General features: G+C 48.1%; 10 protein-coding genes across 10 annotated transcripts; 8 read left to right on the forward strand and 2 right to left on the reverse strand.

Moving 5' to 3' along the window:
* Positions 1-81: 81 nt before the first annotated feature.
* On the forward strand, positions 82-1,776 carry N7455_002680 (2-(3-amino-3-carboxypropyl)histidine synthase subunit 1/2; the record flags this gene model as incomplete). Its single annotated transcript, XM_040953267.2, has 1 exon — positions 82-1,776. The coding sequence occupies one exon, from the start codon at positions 82-84 to the stop codon at positions 1,774-1,776; it is 1,695 nt and encodes a 564-aa protein (XP_040816249.2).
* Positions 1,777-2,355: 579 nt separating this feature from the next.
* On the forward strand, positions 2,356-4,948 carry N7455_002681 (uncharacterized protein; the record flags this gene model as incomplete). Its single annotated transcript, XM_065604331.1, has 2 exons — positions 2,356-3,955; positions 4,005-4,948. 2 exons carry the CDS (start codon positions 2,356-2,358, stop codon positions 4,946-4,948), a joined length of 2,544 nt encoding a protein of 847 aa, XP_065462822.1.
* Positions 4,949-7,150: 2,202 nt separating this feature from the next.
* N7455_002682 (uncharacterized protein) lies at positions 7,151-7,566 on the forward strand. Its single transcript, XM_040953238.2, has 2 exons — positions 7,151-7,383; positions 7,436-7,566. The coding sequence occupies exons 1-2, from the start codon at positions 7,251-7,253 to the stop codon at positions 7,483-7,485; spliced, it is 183 nt and encodes a 60-aa protein (XP_040816123.1). The 5' UTR covers positions 7,151-7,250; the 3' UTR covers positions 7,486-7,566.
* A 370-nt stretch (positions 7,567-7,936) lies between these two features.
* On the forward strand, positions 7,937-8,404 carry N7455_002683 (uncharacterized protein; the record flags this gene model as incomplete). Its single annotated transcript, XM_065604332.1, has 3 exons — positions 7,937-7,971; positions 8,021-8,241; positions 8,334-8,404. The coding sequence occupies 3 exons, from the start codon at positions 7,937-7,939 to the stop codon at positions 8,402-8,404; spliced, it is 327 nt and encodes a 108-aa protein (XP_065462823.1).
* A 379-nt stretch (positions 8,405-8,783) lies between these two features.
* Positions 8,784-9,598, forward strand: N7455_002684 (NudC domain-containing protein; the record flags this gene model as incomplete). The annotated part of the gene is made up of 3 exons (XM_040953436.2): positions 8,784-9,029; positions 9,133-9,454; positions 9,567-9,598. The coding sequence occupies 3 exons, from the start codon at positions 8,784-8,786 to the stop codon at positions 9,596-9,598; spliced, it is 600 nt and encodes a 199-aa protein (XP_040816355.1).
* Positions 9,599-10,192: 594 nt separating this feature from the next.
* N7455_002685 (Zn(II)2Cys6 transcription factor domain-containing protein) lies at positions 10,193-11,758 on the forward strand (the record flags this gene model as incomplete). The annotated part of the gene is made up of 3 exons (XM_040953383.2): positions 10,193-10,399; positions 10,451-10,795; positions 10,919-11,758. 3 exons carry the CDS (start codon positions 10,193-10,195, stop codon positions 11,756-11,758), a joined length of 1,392 nt encoding a protein of 463 aa, XP_040816149.2.
* Positions 11,759-12,330: 572 nt separating this feature from the next.
* N7455_002686 (uncharacterized protein) lies at positions 12,331-12,975 on the reverse strand (the record flags this gene model as incomplete). The annotated part of the gene is made up of 1 exon (XM_040953221.1): positions 12,331-12,975. One exon carries the CDS (start codon positions 12,973-12,975, stop codon positions 12,331-12,333), a length of 645 nt encoding a protein of 214 aa, XP_040816352.1.
* A 2,123-nt stretch (positions 12,976-15,098) lies between these two features.
* Positions 15,099-15,299, forward strand: N7455_002687 (uncharacterized protein; the record flags this gene model as incomplete). The annotated part of the gene is made up of 1 exon (XM_065604333.1): positions 15,099-15,299. The coding sequence occupies one exon, from the start codon at positions 15,099-15,101 to the stop codon at positions 15,297-15,299; it is 201 nt and encodes a 66-aa protein (XP_065462824.1).
* An 864-nt stretch (positions 15,300-16,163) lies between these two features.
* On the reverse strand, positions 16,164-16,664 carry N7455_002688 (uncharacterized protein; the record flags this gene model as incomplete). Its single annotated transcript, XM_040953256.1, has 1 exon — positions 16,164-16,664. The coding sequence occupies one exon, from the start codon at positions 16,662-16,664 to the stop codon at positions 16,164-16,166; it is 501 nt and encodes a 166-aa protein (XP_040816303.1).
* Positions 16,665-17,802: 1,138 nt separating this feature from the next.
* On the forward strand, positions 17,803-18,434 carry N7455_002689 (uncharacterized protein; the record flags this gene model as incomplete). Its single annotated transcript, XM_065604334.1, has 3 exons — positions 17,803-17,814; positions 17,836-18,128; positions 18,188-18,434. 3 exons carry the CDS (start codon positions 17,803-17,805, stop codon positions 18,432-18,434), a joined length of 552 nt encoding a protein of 183 aa, XP_065462825.1.
* Positions 18,435-19,071: the final 637 nt, after the last annotated feature.

The raw sequence follows: 19,071 nt of genomic DNA on the forward strand, positions 1-19,071 counted from the left end.
GAATCTTTTTTTTTTCTCCAAAAACTTTCAGCAATTTCTCATTCTTGGCTCAGCACCACACTTGCCCCTCTATCTTACAAAATGGGGTCTGAAATGAAGTCAGCCCCTGTGCTGTCGACTGCTGATGATCGTATTCTCGAAGAAACTACTCCAGTGGCCTCACGAGACCCAACGGCTCCAGTGTCAGACGATGAGCTTTCCATTACCTACGATATCGAGCGCACATTGAAGGACATTCGCCAAGCACGGTATAAGCGCATTGCTCTCCAGTTCCCAGATGATATGCTTCCTGATGCCCCGCGAGTATTTCAATTGCTCAGCCGGGGCCTGGAACGCGAGGAAGTCGGCACCAATGGCACACAGCCCTCGAACCAGACCGATGCTGTCCTCGCTCACTCGATAAATGAGCTCCAGGTGGAGGATAAAAAGGAACAATACCCGCCTCGCTTGACAATTTTGGCCGATACATCTTACGGTACCTGTTGCGTCGACGAAGTGGCCGCGGAACATGTGGACGCAGATGTGGTTGTGCATTACGGGAGGTCCTGTCTGTCACCGACAGCTCGGCTACCCGTGATTCATGTGTTCACGCATAAGAATCTGCCTCTTGAGCCTGTGGTACGGGCGTTCAAGGCGACTTATCTTGACCCAACGACCAAGGTTATCATCGCAGCCGACGTTACCTACGCAGACCACGTTCCTACGGTATATACTCGCCTGGTGGAAGAGGGATATAGCAACATATATGCAACGGAGGTTGTTCATGAGCCTTCCTCGTCGATTCCCAATCGCACAGTCCCCGAGTCGGTTCAAGAGGCGCCTGAGACACTGGCCGATTGGCAACTGTTTCACATCTCTGATCCGCCAACCGCTCTCATGATGACACTCGCGTCTCGTGTTGCCGCGATCCATATTTATCCCACCAATGACCTGTCCAATGAGAATGTCAAGCCATTGCCTGCTTCCACTGCTGCAGTGTTGCGACGCCGTTATGGTACTCTTGCCTCTCTGACGACCGTCCCTATTTGGGGTATTCTTATCAACACTTTGAGTGTCAAGAACTATCTGCACATTGTGGAACATGTTAAGGAGCGGATTGCTGAAGCAGGCAAGAAGAGCTACATGTTCGTGGTTGGTAAATTGAATGCTGCCAAGGTAGCCAATTTCAGTGAAATTGGCGGTTGGGTTGTCATTGGCTGCTGGGAAAGCTCCTTGGTGGATAGCAAGGATTTCTGGAAGCCAGTCATCACTCCCTTCGAATTAGAGCTGGCTTTGAAAGACGACTCAGACCGGGTGTGGACAGGAGCTTGGCATAGTGATTTCCAGGCAGTCCTTGACGCACCACCTCAGGAGGTCAACGGAAATGGAGATGACCAGGGAACATCCAATAGCGCAACCGTGTCCGATGAGGACGACATGTCAGAACCCGAGTCGGCGCCGCCCGAGTTTGATTTCCGCACCGGTCGATACGTCTCACATTCCCGTCCCATGCGGGATCCCGCGCCGCGCGCTTCCCAGGTCGATGGATCATCTACCAGCGGGCCATCTGCTGCTAGGGCACTGGCGCGACGAGCTAAGGGTGACTTGGCTATGATCGGCAATGCCGTCTCACCAGGAGCAGAATACTTGCGATCGCAACGGACATGGAAGGGTCTGGGTAGTGACTTTGATATTCGATATGACGAGGAAGATTCGGAGGATAGTACCCTGGTCAAGGAAGGGCGCAAGGGTATTGCGAGGGGCTACACTGTAGGTGATGCAGCCGACAAACATTAGTCCACATGGCCTAGCATAGAAACCATTTGCAATAGACGCAGCGATCAATGCATTTATTTTCCTTTGCATAATGAAATCCAACAACTACGCCGATCATCAAAATCCGGGGGTTTGATGGCCATCACATGACGCTGCTCTCCTCACGGGCGCATCCGGATATCACTTTGTCTTTGCTCAGCTTTTGCATTTCTTCTCCCACTGTTTTTTTGCTCCCTTTCATTACTTCAGAGTGATCGGGGCATAAGTAATATTCTCTCTTTCTTTGCTCATCCCTCTCTTTGGGAATTCGCCTTTTCCCCTCATTTTATACCCCTCTCTTTCTCCCTTCCCCTTCTGATACCCCAATTCGTCAGCCCTTGCGACCCCATCTTTTCAATTATCGACTGTTTACCTTTAATGGCCTTGCATGGTGGCTTACCTCAGGGTGTGCTTGCCCCCTCGATTGTATCTTCAAGTTGTCTTATCATGTGCCGCGTCTCTACCCGCCGAGCTCGCGACCTCGCGCTACTTCGATCTTCGATCTAAGGACTGGCATCTTTTACTCACCCAGGACTGATGACGAATCACGGTCTTGACACCATGGCTTGGGGGGACGTCGCTGGTGAGGACCCAGCGTCGCTCCTGACGGTGCTGGAAAATGTCTTGCAACACTCCGTTACCTCAGAAGAACGAACCCTGTCCACCTTTGAGCGAGTGATAACAACAAATGCACCCATATTCGAGTCTCTTTTACTTCAGATCCCGACCGATACAATCATAAAGCTGTATCACACTTCAAGTTACCTCCGTACGTTCCTTCGATCATACCCGACCGCATGGAAGTCACTCTCGTTTCGCCTACAATTTCCTTCAAGCACTCTACCCAATACTCAAATCAATGACCCAAGCGGCCCTGACACAGCCCCGGCGCGTCAATCCCGACCGTACGCCCTAGACATGTTCCTGATGAATGTGGTGATACCATTCAGTAGGTGTTTGAAAAGCCTAGAACTGGATAACACGGCCATTTCGGGAGAGAACCTGACATCGACCGTGTTGCATTCACGTCGGGAGACGCTGGTCCATCTCTCTGTTCGGGGCTGCAAGAACGTCTCTTTGAAATATCATATTGTTCCTTTCTTGACTATGTTCGCGCTGCAATGTGACATTGACATGGGGGATAATACCGGCAGCGCTCCCGGGATGCAACGGCTCGCCCTCAAGAGTATCTACGCCTACCGATGTCGTCATCATCGAAGACGCCCTTATCTATCATCTTCACTGATGCGGAAGGACGCTGACGCGGAGTCGACCCATGAACTTGTCAATATCTGCCACAAGCTGGGCATCTGGACTGATACTGCTTGGTGCACCACACCTGCCGGTAGATGCGCTCGCAGAGCCGGTTACGTCAAATCGAGGTTCCCACACGGGGCAGGGTCGCCGGAAGTCTGGGTAGTCTTTGATCGACTCTGGAGATCTAAAAATTGGATCGGCCCAACCGACCCTGAGACCCCCCAGCCGCACGTATACGATGGAAAGCTGTGGGAGAATCGTGACACTGGATTCTATGGCGAGGCATTAGGAACTGGCGAGGGTATCGACTGGGGTGAGGGGAAAATGACACCTGCCCATCTGCGCCGGAGTCACACCCAATTTGTCGACAAGATCCGCTGTGACAACTGCCTTGAGGATATCTCAGAACGATGTGAACATTGCAGCGTCCTCATGCACTGTGTCGGATGTCGTAAAACACTATGTGCGAGCTGTGCCCACGAACGGCCGTATCTCCACAGAAGTACACCATCTTCGTCTGAAAAAACCCAGAATGCACCGGATTCCTTCTGGTGGGCACCTGGGGCCACACACTCTCCGGGCTCAATGCAGGATCCCGTGGATATCCTGGCAGATCCCAATCAAGCTCAGGGTACAGGGATGGACCCACCGCCTATCCTCAATTTCCATTGGTGCTGCACCAAGCCTGACCTCTCCGGGGGAGGCGGGATTAGCATTGGACCTCGCAATGGTGAAGTGGACCAGGTACGAGCCGTGCCTTTACCTCGTGGCCAAGGCTGGGAGGACCTAGAGTACACCGTTAGTGAATGGAGCAAGACATTCCCTAAATATGCGTATGGAGATCCGAGCAAGCCGGACTACTCGCTTGAAACGGGTCATTTGGCAATGATGAAATGGCTGCTAGGTCCCCCCCAACCGGGAAGTTTCACCGTGTCCGCGTAACTTGTGCCAAGGATGTTACGATTCACCACAGTGGAAGGTGCACTGCAAGAGCTGCTCCAAGCCTCTCTGCATTGAGCATGACCTCCGTGGGCTTCGTTTAAGGATTTGCGGCTATCGAGACCTCGAGACAGAAAAGCAAACCATTCAAAACCGATTCGCTGCAAATCTTTCGGCATCCCTCATCTCTAGTCAACTTCCCGAATACGACTTACCATTCAGAACCCAACAGCTTCTTGACTCAACAAACAAAAGCTTCATTGACGATTCACGACAAGATAGCATGGACGAGGAAAATACACCCGAATCACATGTTGGTGATCAATCGGCTCCTGTTTCCTTCTTCTCCAACCAACCATCTCGCTCATATTCGGCCCCTGCGTCTGACCATTCTTCCCCTCCCTCATCCTCATCTTCCACCTTCTTTGATTCGCCGACATTTGAAACCCCAAGATGGCAGGGTTGTCAATCCTTTTTCTGCCCCCCGGCTGATCCTATCACCGGAGTCAGGGATGTCAGAGGCGGTATCAGAGACCCACGTCCCAGGTGTCCCAGCTATCTGCGAGAATGCAAAGGCTGCAAGGTGTATGTATGCGCGGACTGCATATATACCCACCCACCATGCAAATGCTCGTATTGCGAGGAGAACTACTTGTGCCCCAATTGCATGACAGACCGCCCTCGTGACAGCCTGTGCCGCCGTCGCCACGAGGAAAAGGCTCAGCGTGATCGCAAATGGAAAAAGGAAATGCAGGCGCTCGAAGCCATCCTTGAGCTCAAAGTGGCTAACGAGCTGGCCGAGTTTGCAGGGGAGTTCTTTGACCTCGTCGAGCGACGCAGTAGTCTGCCTTCGGGGGCTACGGTCCCTTTTGATGACGGGATCGCCGATCCGGCGGAAACATCCGCCTCACACTTCCAGCCTGATGACCTCGAGTGGTTCCTCCAGGAGTCTCATTAGCCCGACGCGCTCACCGTCTCCATTTCGGACTCTCGGACTTTCGTGACTATCAAAATATTTTTTACAAGCTTGTTTTTTCGATATCTTTTTTTTTTTTTTTCCAGTTTCTTCAGCGATCTCATATCCTGGCGTCATAGGGGAATCTATCTACTATGGAATATTTTCGAAGCAATCTACCCCAGGGGGATCAATATCATGGTGTACTAATTCGGCGTTGTACCAAGCGACATGGATCGGCGCATTGTGTACACCTTTTTTTTCCTTCCACCCGACCCCTCTTCAAACCGGACTAAGGCTGCAGATGGAGGGCATAGGTTACATCATTTACCCGGCAGTTCATCGGGAAGGGCTTACTGCGTTGACGACATAACTGGCCAATGGATGCAGGCACCAGTGCCAGAATTTACGATTTCTTTGTTCCTTTTTCTTTTCGTTTCTTTGCCGGAGTGGATGGGCTGATGGGTGGACTGTAGGAATGTGCACTAGTTAAATGGGCATGTCCTAAAGAATCAGGTATTATCTTACCACTTGCTCTTCTATTTGACTCTTCATCCTTGTGGCCTTACACCAATAATCGTACCTCCCTTGGACTAAGTTCCACATTGGACCCTGGACCCTTGTCTAGTCCAAGGTTGTATAAACAATAGCGCCACACCCAGCTCGGACAAACCATACTAGCCAGTCATAATGCACTACGAGCGTTGGAACAATACTTACTCCATGCAGATAACGGACTAGTGTAATCTAAGCACATTAAAGTATCGTCATCCGTCAGCTGGTGGGGGAAGAACAAGCATAGCCCCCGATCAAATGAGAGACCCCCACGATCAGATTACCCGAATCTAGCGCCCGAAGAACATCCCACTCCGGTTTCATCATCTGACGTGACCTTGACCAAAGCACCAAAAGTACCAAAGCGCCTCAGAACGTGTCGGCCCGTAGATGGGTAAGAGGGTTGCGGTCAAGGACAACGGCCATGACACAGCGCTAGTGTGCGCATACCACGTGGATTGTCGAGATGCAACGTTTACGGCTCTGCACGTCCCGGGACTCTTATCGGCGGTGAATATGCTATTTGGGCCAATAGGGCCTTGAACCACTCTCGGTAGTGTTGGGCTCTACTTGGTACATACCCCGGTAGTGTGAGCGGGTTTCAAGCGGTCCGTGTGGCTCAGCCAGCCTGCTAAGGCTGGAGATGTTAGGCGCCTAGTATATATATATATATATATATATATATATTTTTTTTTTCTTCTATTTTTATGTTATGGGATGTGTTTCTGTTGCCTGTTTCTACCTAGAAAACACGTCGACTTGAAGAACTGCTGATAGTGGAGTACATACGGGGTTTTCGGCAGTCCGTTATAGATCGCAGTGCAAAGTATCAACTCGGGTGGATCGGACGATCACTGGGAACAATCCAGTTCTACCCGCTTCCCCGGTGCCCCTTTTTCCTCTTTTTCCTCTTTTTCCTCTTTTTATTCTTTTTTATTCTTTTTTCTTTTTAAATATCCTGATTCTTATTCTTCCATGTGAGACGTATCGAACCATTTTCACCCCTTAAAAGCATCCTAAGATATCCGATCGGCTGGCGCGGATATAGTTCCACAGTCCCCGATTGGGTGCGGGACAACTTCGGTACGCTGGAAGCCATCCTATTAGCCCTGACAAGGCATAACAAGGCATATTTGGATGATGGGATGGCGTATATGGAGCACAGAAATGTAGGGGAAAATAAGTACCATACGCTAGGTCCCGTTATATTCTGACATCATATATCAGTGTCAATTTGATACTTTTCTCAAGGGGTAAAAAAAAATAATAATAATACATACCCAAAGGAGCGCTAACACCTGAACCCGTCACAATTGATCCTCACCAATAAGATACATTCGATATTTGTTATTCCCAGGCTAAGCGGTCCGATGTCCCGTTTGTCGATTTAGGCTCCAGAAGGGAAGCCTAGGAAGATGTCGGTGAACGCGTTCCTCGACCTTTTAGACGCGTGACCGGTCGATTTCCGAAGCAAACATTAAATTTTTTTTTTGACAGGGATTTTGTTGGGATTATATATATATTTTTTAATTTTATTTTAGAAGGAAAGAGACAGGGGTTCTATTTTCTAAAAATTTTAATTAAAAACGATTTAAAAAAAAACCGAATTTCTTAGTTATGTCGTTTATATAAAGCCTTTTGCTGTCGCACGTCTATTTGACTTTAATCAACTCCCGACTTCAACCCTGTTTGAGCCCCTGAGAACTATATATCCATTCCCTTCTCGGACTTTATACCATTCACATTCATCATGGACAAAATCAAGACACCTAAGGAGGACCCCCAAGAGAAGACAGAGTCCCAGCCTATGACTGTTGAAGATTACCAAAAGAAATGGGATCAGATGCTCCAAGACACAGCAAAGCAGATCGACAAAATTCGAGGTGAGTTGATTTTCCAACATATGCAGAAGGAGAGAACTGACAGCTATCATAGAAAATGAGCTAGCAAGAAGGTCAAATAATAATCAAACCGAGCAGCGTTGATCTACGCCACATTTTATTGTTTGAAACCGTCTATGCAAGCTGTGGGTTTTATTGGAAAACCGAGCTTCTGGTGTTTTGCGTTTTGCGTTTTTTTTTTTTTTTTTTTTTTTGCTTTTTTTTCTTTCTCTCTACGACATGATGAGAGCATTGGGGATAGGATCAGAGGGTGTTTATTTTTGGGGGAGTACATTATACCTGGAAGCTTCAGTCATTCGCTTTTTGTTTTACAAGGCAACATACATGAGAATACAATTTTCCTTATATCCGTCTAGTCAGAGAAGAAGAAGAAAAAGGAAAGAGAGAGCCTCAAGTGGGGGGGGGGGGTGGCAGTTACCCTCTGGGATTTATTGGGTTTACGATGTATAGTTACCGACTTGCACTACTGCATTGCCAAACTGCATTGTTAATCACTCCAATCACTCTTCAGATGTCTCATTTTCAGCTGCACGTCATGACCGCTAACGACCCGGTCGTCCAATCATCCCTGTAGGTTGTCCCAAAACGGTAGGAGACATACCCTGACACTCGATCTTAGACCACTCGAGGTCGTCGCTCACAATGCCACCGTCATTGTAAGCGGTGTGCTTCTAGGAGCACTGCTTGCGTGGATTACTTTTCACTTGGGCTGGCTACGCCACCATGTCCGCCTGAACGATCGGTTGGTCAACGTCCTCTTCCCACTGGGGCCAGAATTCTTTTTCTTTACATTACCGTTGTGGTTTATTGTGACATTACCTTCTGCTGTGCGCTTTTCCGGTATGTATTTGACAGTGGCGTGGTGGTAACTGGGTAACTGGTCTGACTTTATTAGTGCGCTTGTCAGTCATGGATTTCTTATGAATTCCCAGCTCTGGAGTACAATCTCGTTCTCGAGAGTACTGTTAACATCCCCCCTCAAATGACCGAGACACCCACTTGAGATGTTGAATACAGATAGCATTGGAAGGGGTGGACTTTGTGCTTGCAACTGCTTGCAACTGTCACTGTATCCCTATTTCAACTTATGCAGTTAAACTCCCCAAAGAAGCATACTCTGTACGGAGTACAAGACCATTGTAGAGATATCGCGGTGTAGAGGCGATTAGGGTTGGCGGCAAAAGCGTCAACGGAGAAAAAGCCAAGGTCTCCACATCTTTCCTTTTTGGGATTTTGCGCTCCCCTCACCTGGACAACTAATTATTACTCCGTATACCTACAGTATACCTACAGTAATACCTACACCGTTTCACCGTTACACCGTTATACCGTCTACTCAAACCACCCCCTTACTCTATCATTTCTATTTCTGATCTGCCGTCATGTCTGCCGATCTCGACCAAAACCCCTCCCCCGCCGACCTAGCCGAACGCGAACGCGAGAACAAAGAGCGCAAAGCCCGCGAGGATGCCGAACAGGCTCAGCTCCCTTACAAGTGGACACAGACTATTCGTGATGTGGATGTGACAGCACCAATTCCGGGTAATCTCAAGGGCCGCGACTTGGATGTGCTGTTGACCAAGAACAAAATCCGGGTCGCGATCAAGGGTCAAGAACCCCTCATCGAGGTATGTGTCGACTGTGTCCCCACCCGGAGAATTACACCGGACACTCTAAATCAACACATCAACTCAAATGGCAGTCTGCTAATTATCCCATTTTCCTATTCAGGGTGACCTCCCCCACTCGATTCTCGTCGATGAATCCTCTTGGACCCTCGAGACTACCCCCACCCCGCCCGGAAAGGAAATCAACATCCACCTCGATAAGGTGAACAAGGTCGAATGGTGGCCTCATGTCGTGACCACTGCTCCCAAAATCGATGTCACCAAGATTACGCCCGAGAACTCCAGTCTAGGCGATCTGGATGGCCAGACTCGCGCTATGGTCGAGAAGATGATGTATGATCAGCGGCAGAAGGAGATGGGTGGTCCCAGTAGTGACGAGCAGCGGAAGATGGATCTGCTGAAGAAGTTCCAGGCTGAGCATCCCGGTAAGTTGTTATTGTCTCTGTCATCTCTTGCTGGTCACTTCTTCGATCCCCGGAGACGACATCGGGAGTGCATTCTTTCGTTTGAATATGTTACTAACCTGCGCTCTTGCAGAGATGGATTTCTCTAATGCCAAGATGGGTTAAACCCAAGATTAGTATTCAGCGATACCTAACCACTTTGTTCTCTACGCAAAAGTTATCAATGTATGAAGTATGAGCTATGCGCATGATCTTCGATGAATGATGAATTGCATGGCGTTTCTCGAATCCAATTTCCAACGCTTTGTATGGGTCTACGGTTTATATATTCCTGGCAGTAGATGTCTCTATTCAGTTTCCTGGTCAACTTCTCGTTGATTGTCTAGTCATTCTGCTAACGTTGGAAACTTGGGAATACGAGAATTACCATATCGGGAATAGCGCCCGGGTGTTCTAGTCGATCTTCCCTTCGCCTCCCCCGTATTCTCCGTCACCACTTGGCATCTCACTCTATTTGGACAAACTAAGTGATCAGGCTGATTAGAACAAGCCGCAGTTCCACCGACTTGAGCCTCCACTCATCGCCTTGCGCCCGATTTGGATATCAGCCGCAGAGCTATATCGAGACCCAACATCTCGATCCTTGAAACGCCGGATTATTCGTATAATCTTCAGCGTACATCTGATTTAATAGACCATCGCCAAATAAACCCCCGGTCAAATTTATACTCCAAAAACAAAAAAACAAAGAAACAAACAATGGATGACGTGCAGTCTAAACCCCAAACCCGGCCACGCTCGTCTAGGCACGTGCAGGGACAGAATATGGTCTTTCGAATCCCAAACTACAAATCAAAGACTTCAATAGACTGCGGGTCCAAACAGTCTGAGCAGGTCTATCATTCCCGCCGGTCTCATCGGAAATCCCGGGCCGGCTGTGTGAACTGTAAGCAACGAAGAGTCAAGGTACATCCGACGCCCCCATTATCAACCATCAGCTGATAATGATCAATTAAGTGTGATGAAGCAAAACCCCATTGTCTGCGATGTCAAAAACATGACATCGAGTGCGACTACTCGAGCCAGCCGGCCCGACCTCAAAAGACCAATAACATCGTTTCCCAATTCATCGACACCAACCCTGACTTGATCTCGATTGATTCTCTAGCTCCTTCAATGTCTCTAATGATGGTCGCAGACAAATTGACCGAATTACTTCATCCATCCTCTGCAACCGATACCAAACTGCCGAAATTAACCCTAGAAGCATTGCATCATTTCCACAAAGGCCCAGCCTTTGCAACCGAAAGCCAGACACCCGTTCGAATCGTAATGGGTAAAATGGTCCAACTTGCCTTTGAAGTAAGCCTATTCATACTTCATCTATTACCCACCATAGCCATACCCCAACAAACCTTACAAAAAGTCCCTATAACCTCTCTAATGCAACATGCAACATCAAAACTAACCCCCAAACCACCTCAGACCCCCTTCCTCATGCACGCAATAATAGGAGCAGCAACAACCCACCTCTGCACCCTCCTCCCAGAAAACAAAGACTACCGCCTCGCAGAAGCCTACCACTGGCAACAAACAATAAATCAATACTCAACAGAAGTCTCGAAAAAAATAACCCACTCAAACATGGACAAACTCTACTCAACCTGTCTAATGATCAGCATGCACTCCTTCTACCAAGAAACCTTCAGTCCACGCACCTCCTTCGTCTTCACAAAAGACCCAACATCCCTAACCTGGCTCCGCCTCCAATCCGGTCTCCGCTATCTCCTCGAACGCACAACCCCCTGGCTCCCGCAGAGCATGTGGTGGACAGTATTCATGGAATCGCGGGATCCATCCCTAGACTACGAAGATAAGCGTCCTGGGCGCGTGGATCTTGATCCGGATTTGGCGGATCTTTGTGGGATTGGAGATCAGACGACTATTGAGGAGAATCCGTATTTGTGGCCTCTGAGGATGCTTATGGCGTTGTTGCCGTTTGAGAGGGTTACGGGTAGTTCGAAGTTTTATAATACTTGGATGGGGAGGCTGGAGAATCCGTTTTATGAGTGTTTGATTAGGAAGGAGACGCCAGCGTTGGTTTTGTTGGCTTGGTGGTTGGGGCTTATGTGTTATGTTGAGGAGTGGTGGGTTGAGATGAGGGTTCGTTCGGAGTGTACGGCTATTTGTATGTTTTTGGAGGATAGTTGTGATCCGTTGGTTTTGAGGTTGTTGGAGTTTCCGGCGTCGTGTTGTGGGTATTTGCTTAGGCATGAGCAGGAAAGGGTTAAAGTTCTTGAGTTGGATGATGTTGGTTTTGGGTGAAGTTGGTTCATTCGATTTGTTGCGTTGATACCCTTTTTTGTTGCCTACATGTACATATGTATGTATGTATCTAGGTGTGTTTTATCGAGAGTTAGTAGCAATAAAGCTAGATCTGGATCATCTAATTCGACAAAGTGTCTATAATGCATTCGGTTTATCATAATTGTTACACTATTTATGCCTGCCAGGATGCGAGCGAGGACCAAGGTAACCGAAGATCTCGATACGGTGTTCTCCCTCATCCACGACAGACGAGTATGTGCAGGTCGATATTAGTATCCAAAGCTAGCCAAGAGTAAATCCCTTTTGCTCAAGTCCCAGTCGTAAACATACCATCAGTATCCATAAATGATGTCGTCGCGTCATGTGCAATAAAAAAGTACGGAAATATAAAAAAATAAGCAGAAAGCAGAGCGATGCAGCAATGATGTAAAAAAGTAAAAGAAATCCACGATGGACGATTCCAGATCTGCCCAGACCAAAAGATCGACGTGGGGAAATATTAAACAGGCAGCTGATAAGCAAAAGGCAGCAAGCAAACGTTCTTTCTGTAATCATTAAATGAGGTTGTATCACCGGCTCTCCCAAGAGACTCGTCGATGACGACGAATAGACCGGTCATCCTCCTCAGAGTATGTAGGTCCAGTCCGTGAGCCGTCCATGCGAGCGGCAGGCGGCGGATTAATGATGACCGCCATAGCGGACGAGATGGACATGGACCGAGAACGACTCAGCATTGCAGAGTGACGAGGAGAGTATGGCGGTGGTGGAGTGTCCCTCGTTGCAGTGGAGGTATTGCCGTAGCTGCTGGGAAAGGAAATGGCCGATGAACTATCGGAGGTGAGATCTTCGTCGTAACGACTGGCGTGTTTTTCGTCATGGGGGTAGGTGTTCTGGGACTCGGAGGAAATAGCTGGGTCACGCATATGGGCTTCTAGAGTCTTCTCGTGGAGGCTCATGGGACGGGCTGTGTACTGCGGGAGAGGGACCACGCTGGAATAGCCCCCATCCTCCGAGTCAGAGGGCGGGGGTCCGTGCCCATGGCCCCCGGTTGGGGGTGCTGAACGAATAAATTCGCCTTCTCCAGAGAGGGTAAACTGTCCTGTCTGGATGCCGTTGGGGTTGGATCTTTGGATCATCATCTCTGGGGAGGAATGGGACTGCGAGGGTTTCTCGTCTTGGGTGAAGCACCCGCAGAGTGCCGAGAGGAACGACATGACTCAATGAGGTAGTTGTCTATTTTCTAATTGACAGTGTTGAAGCCAATAGTAATCTGATTATGGCGAGAGGAAGTTGGTCCGTGAGATCTGTAATAAGAAACAGTTCCAGCCAAGAACTATCGTATGAGCAGTTCGGCCGTTGAGCCTCAAACGCTGATCGTGGACTGAACCCCACTTGCGTCGATAAACCCCGGACTTGAACTGGACAAACAGCGAGAATATGAATCAAATATGAATCTCTCGATAGACATGCTCATACAGAGAGAGAAAAGAAGAAGATGAGGGGTGAAAGAAAGGCCAGATGAAAGCTGACTCGGACAAGGCACTCGCAGGCATCCAGATTTCCAGCAACTCTAATTGGTTCCCGATAAGATAGTATAGATGCCTGAGGCACTAACATTGGAAGCGATCCTTTCTTGGACCTCGGGACCCCAAGAACCCCTGCCAAAGTGCTTACTAAAGGTTATATATAGACATTTCGTCTTCGCGGTTTATATACATCTAAGAAGTCATCTCATAAGACATCTAAAAAGACATACGACTAACGGAGTAATCGGACTTGCTATAGTATTGGAAATGTAACAAGATATAGATCATTACATATGTACCTATACGTACCGGATATTCCCTGACGGGTGGGCTTTCCTATTTGAGCTGCCGCCGCTTTTATGAGGGTGCTCAGGCTCAGGCTCACTGAGTAGATGTCAGCACGGGCTCAGATCAGTGATCATGCTCAGATCAGTCACGTGCAGGATGACTGATGCTCAGTGAGTGCTCAGTGAGTGCTCATTGGATGCTCTCTGATTACTCAGTGATGCTGAAGTGTCCAATCAGTGAGCAACACTGATGCATTCAGCCCACCTCAGACTATACCCAGAAGGGATTAGCCCCCACAGGGTCGTTTATACTGTGATAGTTAGTTCGTTGATAGCATCATTGCTGCTGCCCTCATTTTCCGGAGCACTCACTACACCTCATCAAGAAAATACATTATGACGAAGGGGCGCAGGAAAGAGCTGAGAACTCCATCCGTTTCATGATGTCTTCCTTCTGTCTTCCAATTCAGAGCGGCTCGAGCTCAAAGTCCCAAATATAAAGGCAGACCGTGTGCCAGCATTAGCATATAATAATCAACACGCCTTCTATTCAAGCGCCTTTTACTTGGTACATTAATCTAATATCGCATTCTTTTACTTTGAATACATCCCCTACCTCCAGGTCGCACCGCAATTGATTATAGGCAGAAAAGACTTTTTTGCCAAGCGCGATAGAATCGCCAAGGAGAGGCGCCGTCCCCTTAGGATTTTCACACCGTCACCCCCTCCGGACATCCCAAGCTCAGTCACCAACTCCCCGCCATATACAATTCAGCGGGTCAATAAGCTTAATCTTAGGCTTCTTGATGACGTTGAGAAGCTAGAGAACCTATATCACGATTTCAAAAGGCATATTCAACGAAGTATGAAAGCAAATACCTTTTTGTCCCAACAGCTTGATCTAGTGAAAGAGAGTCTAAAGACCTCTCAATTCCACAAATCAGCTGCAAATCAGCCAAGAAATGGGAAATCGCTTCTTGGGACTAGGGGCTCGGCTCTATCACCTATATGCGCAAATAGAATGATGGTAAAAAGGCAGGATGCTGAGGCTATTCGTCTACAAGCAAGGCAGGCCAAGGCCTTAGAAGCTCAATCGCAGGCCCAATTAGCTAGGGATTTAGCTGAAGCTGAGCATGAAGCTTCAATGGCAGCGAGAGGTAGTAGTGGTGGGAATTGGTATATAGATACTACTGGGGGTTACCTGTAAATAGCATTTTTCATAGGTTGATAATTTGAATTTTGCATCTTGTGGGGCGCACCAACACAGGGTGTGTGTGTTGGGTGCTTGGCACGATTACTGGCTGGTGGATTTCCGCCCAAGCCTGGGTGGAATTCGGCAGCCTTTTTTTCGACCTGCGTGTATATTGGGACATGGGGAAGGATACTTCGATCCCGACGTTCTCAGTTGGCGCTATCGTGACGGTCTCGATTTTGCTAGGTATTTATCTGTTTATGTTACTGGGGCTTGGGTATTATTCTGCTCATGCGCCTACATGGACGGAACAGTTAGATTCGTTTGCAATGATGAGGATTGGGGCTTCGGTTGCGGATGACGCTCCTTTACTTGCGGCTGGTGATTCGAGCCATGTTACAGTTCTGGATAAGATACCTGGCATAATGGAGGATTCTGTGCCGGAGAATGAGCGGATTGGGATGCTTGCACTTGGGGGATCTGCCCCGTTGACGGGCAAGCGGCTATATACCTCTTATAAGAACGGTGTATAGGTATGGTGTAGTCCTATTCTGATACTACCCCGAGGAGAGGAATGGTCAGATCAGTCAACAGCTTGACTGTAATAAACTTGCTCTATAATATCGCGATGCAAAGCCCTGTTCCCGCTTTAACGGCTCTATCACATTCGCAAACGACCCCTTTCAAACTTCACGATCCTTAAGGTGCACCCTCGGAATATGCCTGAGAAGAGGAAATGGCATGACAGTCATTCCTATGACCTTTGTCTTTTGTTTATCAAGGGGGATGTGTATAAATTTACTGCTCATTGGGAGCCACCAAGAGCAAGAAAGTAAGTCCACAAATAGAACGAGCACCAAGGCGATGAGACTAAAAACTTAAATCCCGGGCGATTATAAGAACCATATAGTACGCTTCGCTCGGGGACCTCTGATGAGATATCTTGGTTGATATGGGAGAGTCAAAGTCAGAAGACAGATCAAGAGGCAATCCGTTACCTCAGTCAAGGATATCAGATAAATCGCGATTTGTAAAAGTTCACCTAGACGAACTCACTCATTCCCTTCATTGAAATGAACGCATAATCGATGCATCAAAGTTTAGACTCTTTTCTGATTCCGTTGTTATTCGTTGCTAGTGGTCAATTCGAAAGGAATTTAGCCCCCCTCCCAAAAAAACCCACAATACGTATGGATATCCGCAGGAAGAACGGAGCGCATGTATTCTCTACATCAAGCCAAAATCCTGACACCTGGAGGGTCAGTTACTAGCCAGGCAATGAAATCAGGCGGGGCCTCCTTTATTATGTCACGACCCAGACCTCATGGGACTATTATGTCAACATCATATTAGATCACCCAGACCTGGGCTTTTGTCAATATCCAAATCATGTAAGGTCAGCCTCTTCCTGATTCACCACCATCCAGTTCTGGACGGCCACCTTCTAACTCAACCATATTGTTCCTCTTCCTTGTATGTCCAGAAAGCTCAATGTTCTCTGTTTGCAGTCGAATGGGTGCGGAGTTCATTGGTACGGGAGCAGACAGAGCGCGACTGAGTCGAGAGGCTCTTCTCCGCTCAATAATTGCCCAAATCACAAACAGCAAAGCCAAAACCCCGAGCGGAACACCAACACCTGCACCGATTGCTGTATTATGACACGTCTGACAGCTCGTTGAGTCACTGTTTGTTCCGTCGGATGTGTTTTTGAGATTGAGGACGTTCGCAAGGAGAGCACGCCCGGGAATGACTCTGCCACTCTCGACGGTGAAGGGCTGCTCCCCCTCATTGCCGGATTGGGAGTGGCAGAGGACGTTAGAGTCGACTGCCATTGGTGAACCGCAGCAGTAAAGAGAGGTTGAGCCGTTGAAGTAGATATTACTGATCGAGGCGCCCATAGTTGGAGAGGAGTCTTCTAAAATACCATAATTGGTCAATATTTGTCGATATTTGTTGCTGACGGATGTAAGAGGATGTATTTAGCTTACTGCAATGTTCTGTGCATCCAGTCCATTCTTTATTTGTGCATGCTCCCCGCGATAAAACATATGGTTGGTGCCCTGCGTTTAGACAGAGGCCGTTGTCTAAACAAATGTCGCCCATACCACAGCACCACGTGTTTGTGTCGGATCTGCATGGTACATTGTTTGGTGCTTCTGTCCCCTTGGGGAAATAACATGTCCGATTGTCCGTCGCCATAGTTATGACTCTAGGATGTGTGAAGAATCAAAGGATAAAGGAGGTGAATCCTTGCATTTCTGATCTCTAGAGGCAAAAGCAGCTGAGAGGCCCAGGCTATATGCAAGCTTCCCGTTTTATCGTTGTAAAGCGAAGAGGCAGGGGTAGATTTGCGCGGAAATAGTTGTTTTCGGCGCAAGGCAGTATGGCCTTTCCTATTCGGGAAGAGAAGCGACAGATGAAGGTGCCTTGCCTGTATGGCGACCCACTTGGACTGCCTCGTTAACCCCCAATGAGCATAGCCCTTTTGTCTCCCGCATGGCTTAAAGAGACCCTTCTACTTCAGCAAAATAGCGAAACCCCCCCCCCCCCCACTCGCTTCCCACATCCCTTCTTGAAAACCTGGGGGCCCCGCAAAGTGTCTTTAAAAAAAAGCAATTGGGTCTCTACGTATCATTCAGGGGTACATCTTGGGTCGCGTGGAGTAAGCGAATCCCTGGTTTGCTCCCCTGAATGTTAACGGGTAAATCGTCTCCACTCATAGCGGGCGGCGACTTCGGGAAAGTTTGACGACCGGCTGGATCGAAGTCCCCCCCCTCCCCCCCCACGGATTTCTCCTACGTAATGATAGCCAGTGAAACTATATGTTTTGAAACTGCGTCTGGCGTAGCGTAGATATGTTGTCTCCACTAGAGGTGTGGTCGGATAAATGGACCGAAACAAAAATAGTAGAGTGTTGATCCTTGAATTTCTCTTCAAATCAGCCACCAACCCTGTCAAGACACAGTGCCATGGGGCCAAATTCATGCAGCGATGGTCATTACTATAATATATCATTTCCGCTCTATTCAGGCAACGATGAGCGCCATGGTCAACCCGCGCTAAATTCAGATTCAGCCGCTCCCAAGGGCGGTAATATACCAGAGTAGTTGCACGTTATCTAACCGATGGGATATTGCGCTCCATCTGACAATCAACATCCTTGGCACCAGCATTCTAGCTGCTAGCAATTACTGCATGCAGACACTCGTTGCGCCGACCCGAGAGGAGATCGACGAATTTCATGTGCGAGGTCGCTGGCTTGACATTGGGAGTGCGAGCGTCAAGAACCTTCTCGCGATCGGACGAGGTCGGCTCGTGCTGTGGGTGGTATTGCTGATTACAACAACGCCATTTCATTTATTGTATGTCTTTCGGAGACAGATCCATGGGTGACTTATGTATGTATTAATGCAGTCCACAGGTACAACTCTTTGATATTTCAATCCTTGTCCACGAACGAATATGGCGTAATCGTTGGGCCGAAAGACCTGGACTCACAGAATATATGGAACCTAACTACTCCAGCCCTGGAAAACTGTTTTACTGTTTCTAATAGAAAAGCTATCGTATTATGCCTATTTGACTATTGTGCTGCTCGTGCTGTCCTGCTGAGTGACATAAAATTTGTTTTCAATTCCAATTCGACAATTTGGTCTCAAGCCTCGTGAGAGATATGATCGTCCTGTCCCTGCTTGTTTGTCGGTTCATCATTAATGTCTATTTGGTGAAGGAGAGGACTCTTTCCAAGACTCGCACTTTTCTATACGAATCTTCGTTAGCATCTTCGTCAACATTACTAGAGGCTGGGATTGAGGCATAAGGGTGCGAAATGCTTTCCCGATAAGGATGGGCTCTGCCCGTTTGAATAGCGCCGTTGTCAGTCTCTCGATTAGCGGCAGAAAGAGCGAAGTCAGCTGCGCCAGCGGGGTAACTGTAAAGTTGTATAGATCATGTCGTCGTTACGAGACAGGAATATTGCTATTCCGGAGCTATTCTTAATACAATTAGTGGATCCTGGCTTGAGGGCTCGGAGAAACAATCAAAAAGTGGTGTAGCGGTGGTGTAGTGGTAAGGACCCCGTGCAACCTGCAGGAGTAGGCTGGAATAATTCCTGAAGTAGACTTGGCAAAGAACCGGGTATTAGGAAATGCGCGTAATTTGGGATGGAGAGTGCTGTTTGGCCAATAGTATTCAATGAATACCAAGAAGCTATTCCCTATGAATGAATGAATCAATTTATTTCTTTTCGACCATTCTGTACTCGGATTCCTGAGACAACCAATTGATTTCACCGGTTGCAAGTTT

This window comes from Penicillium solitum (assembly GCF_028829755.1).
Source record: "Penicillium solitum strain IBT 25940 chromosome Unknown utg000001l_segment0_segment0, whole genome shotgun sequence".
NCBI lineage: Eukaryota > Fungi > Ascomycota > Eurotiomycetes > Eurotiales > Aspergillaceae > Penicillium > Penicillium solitum.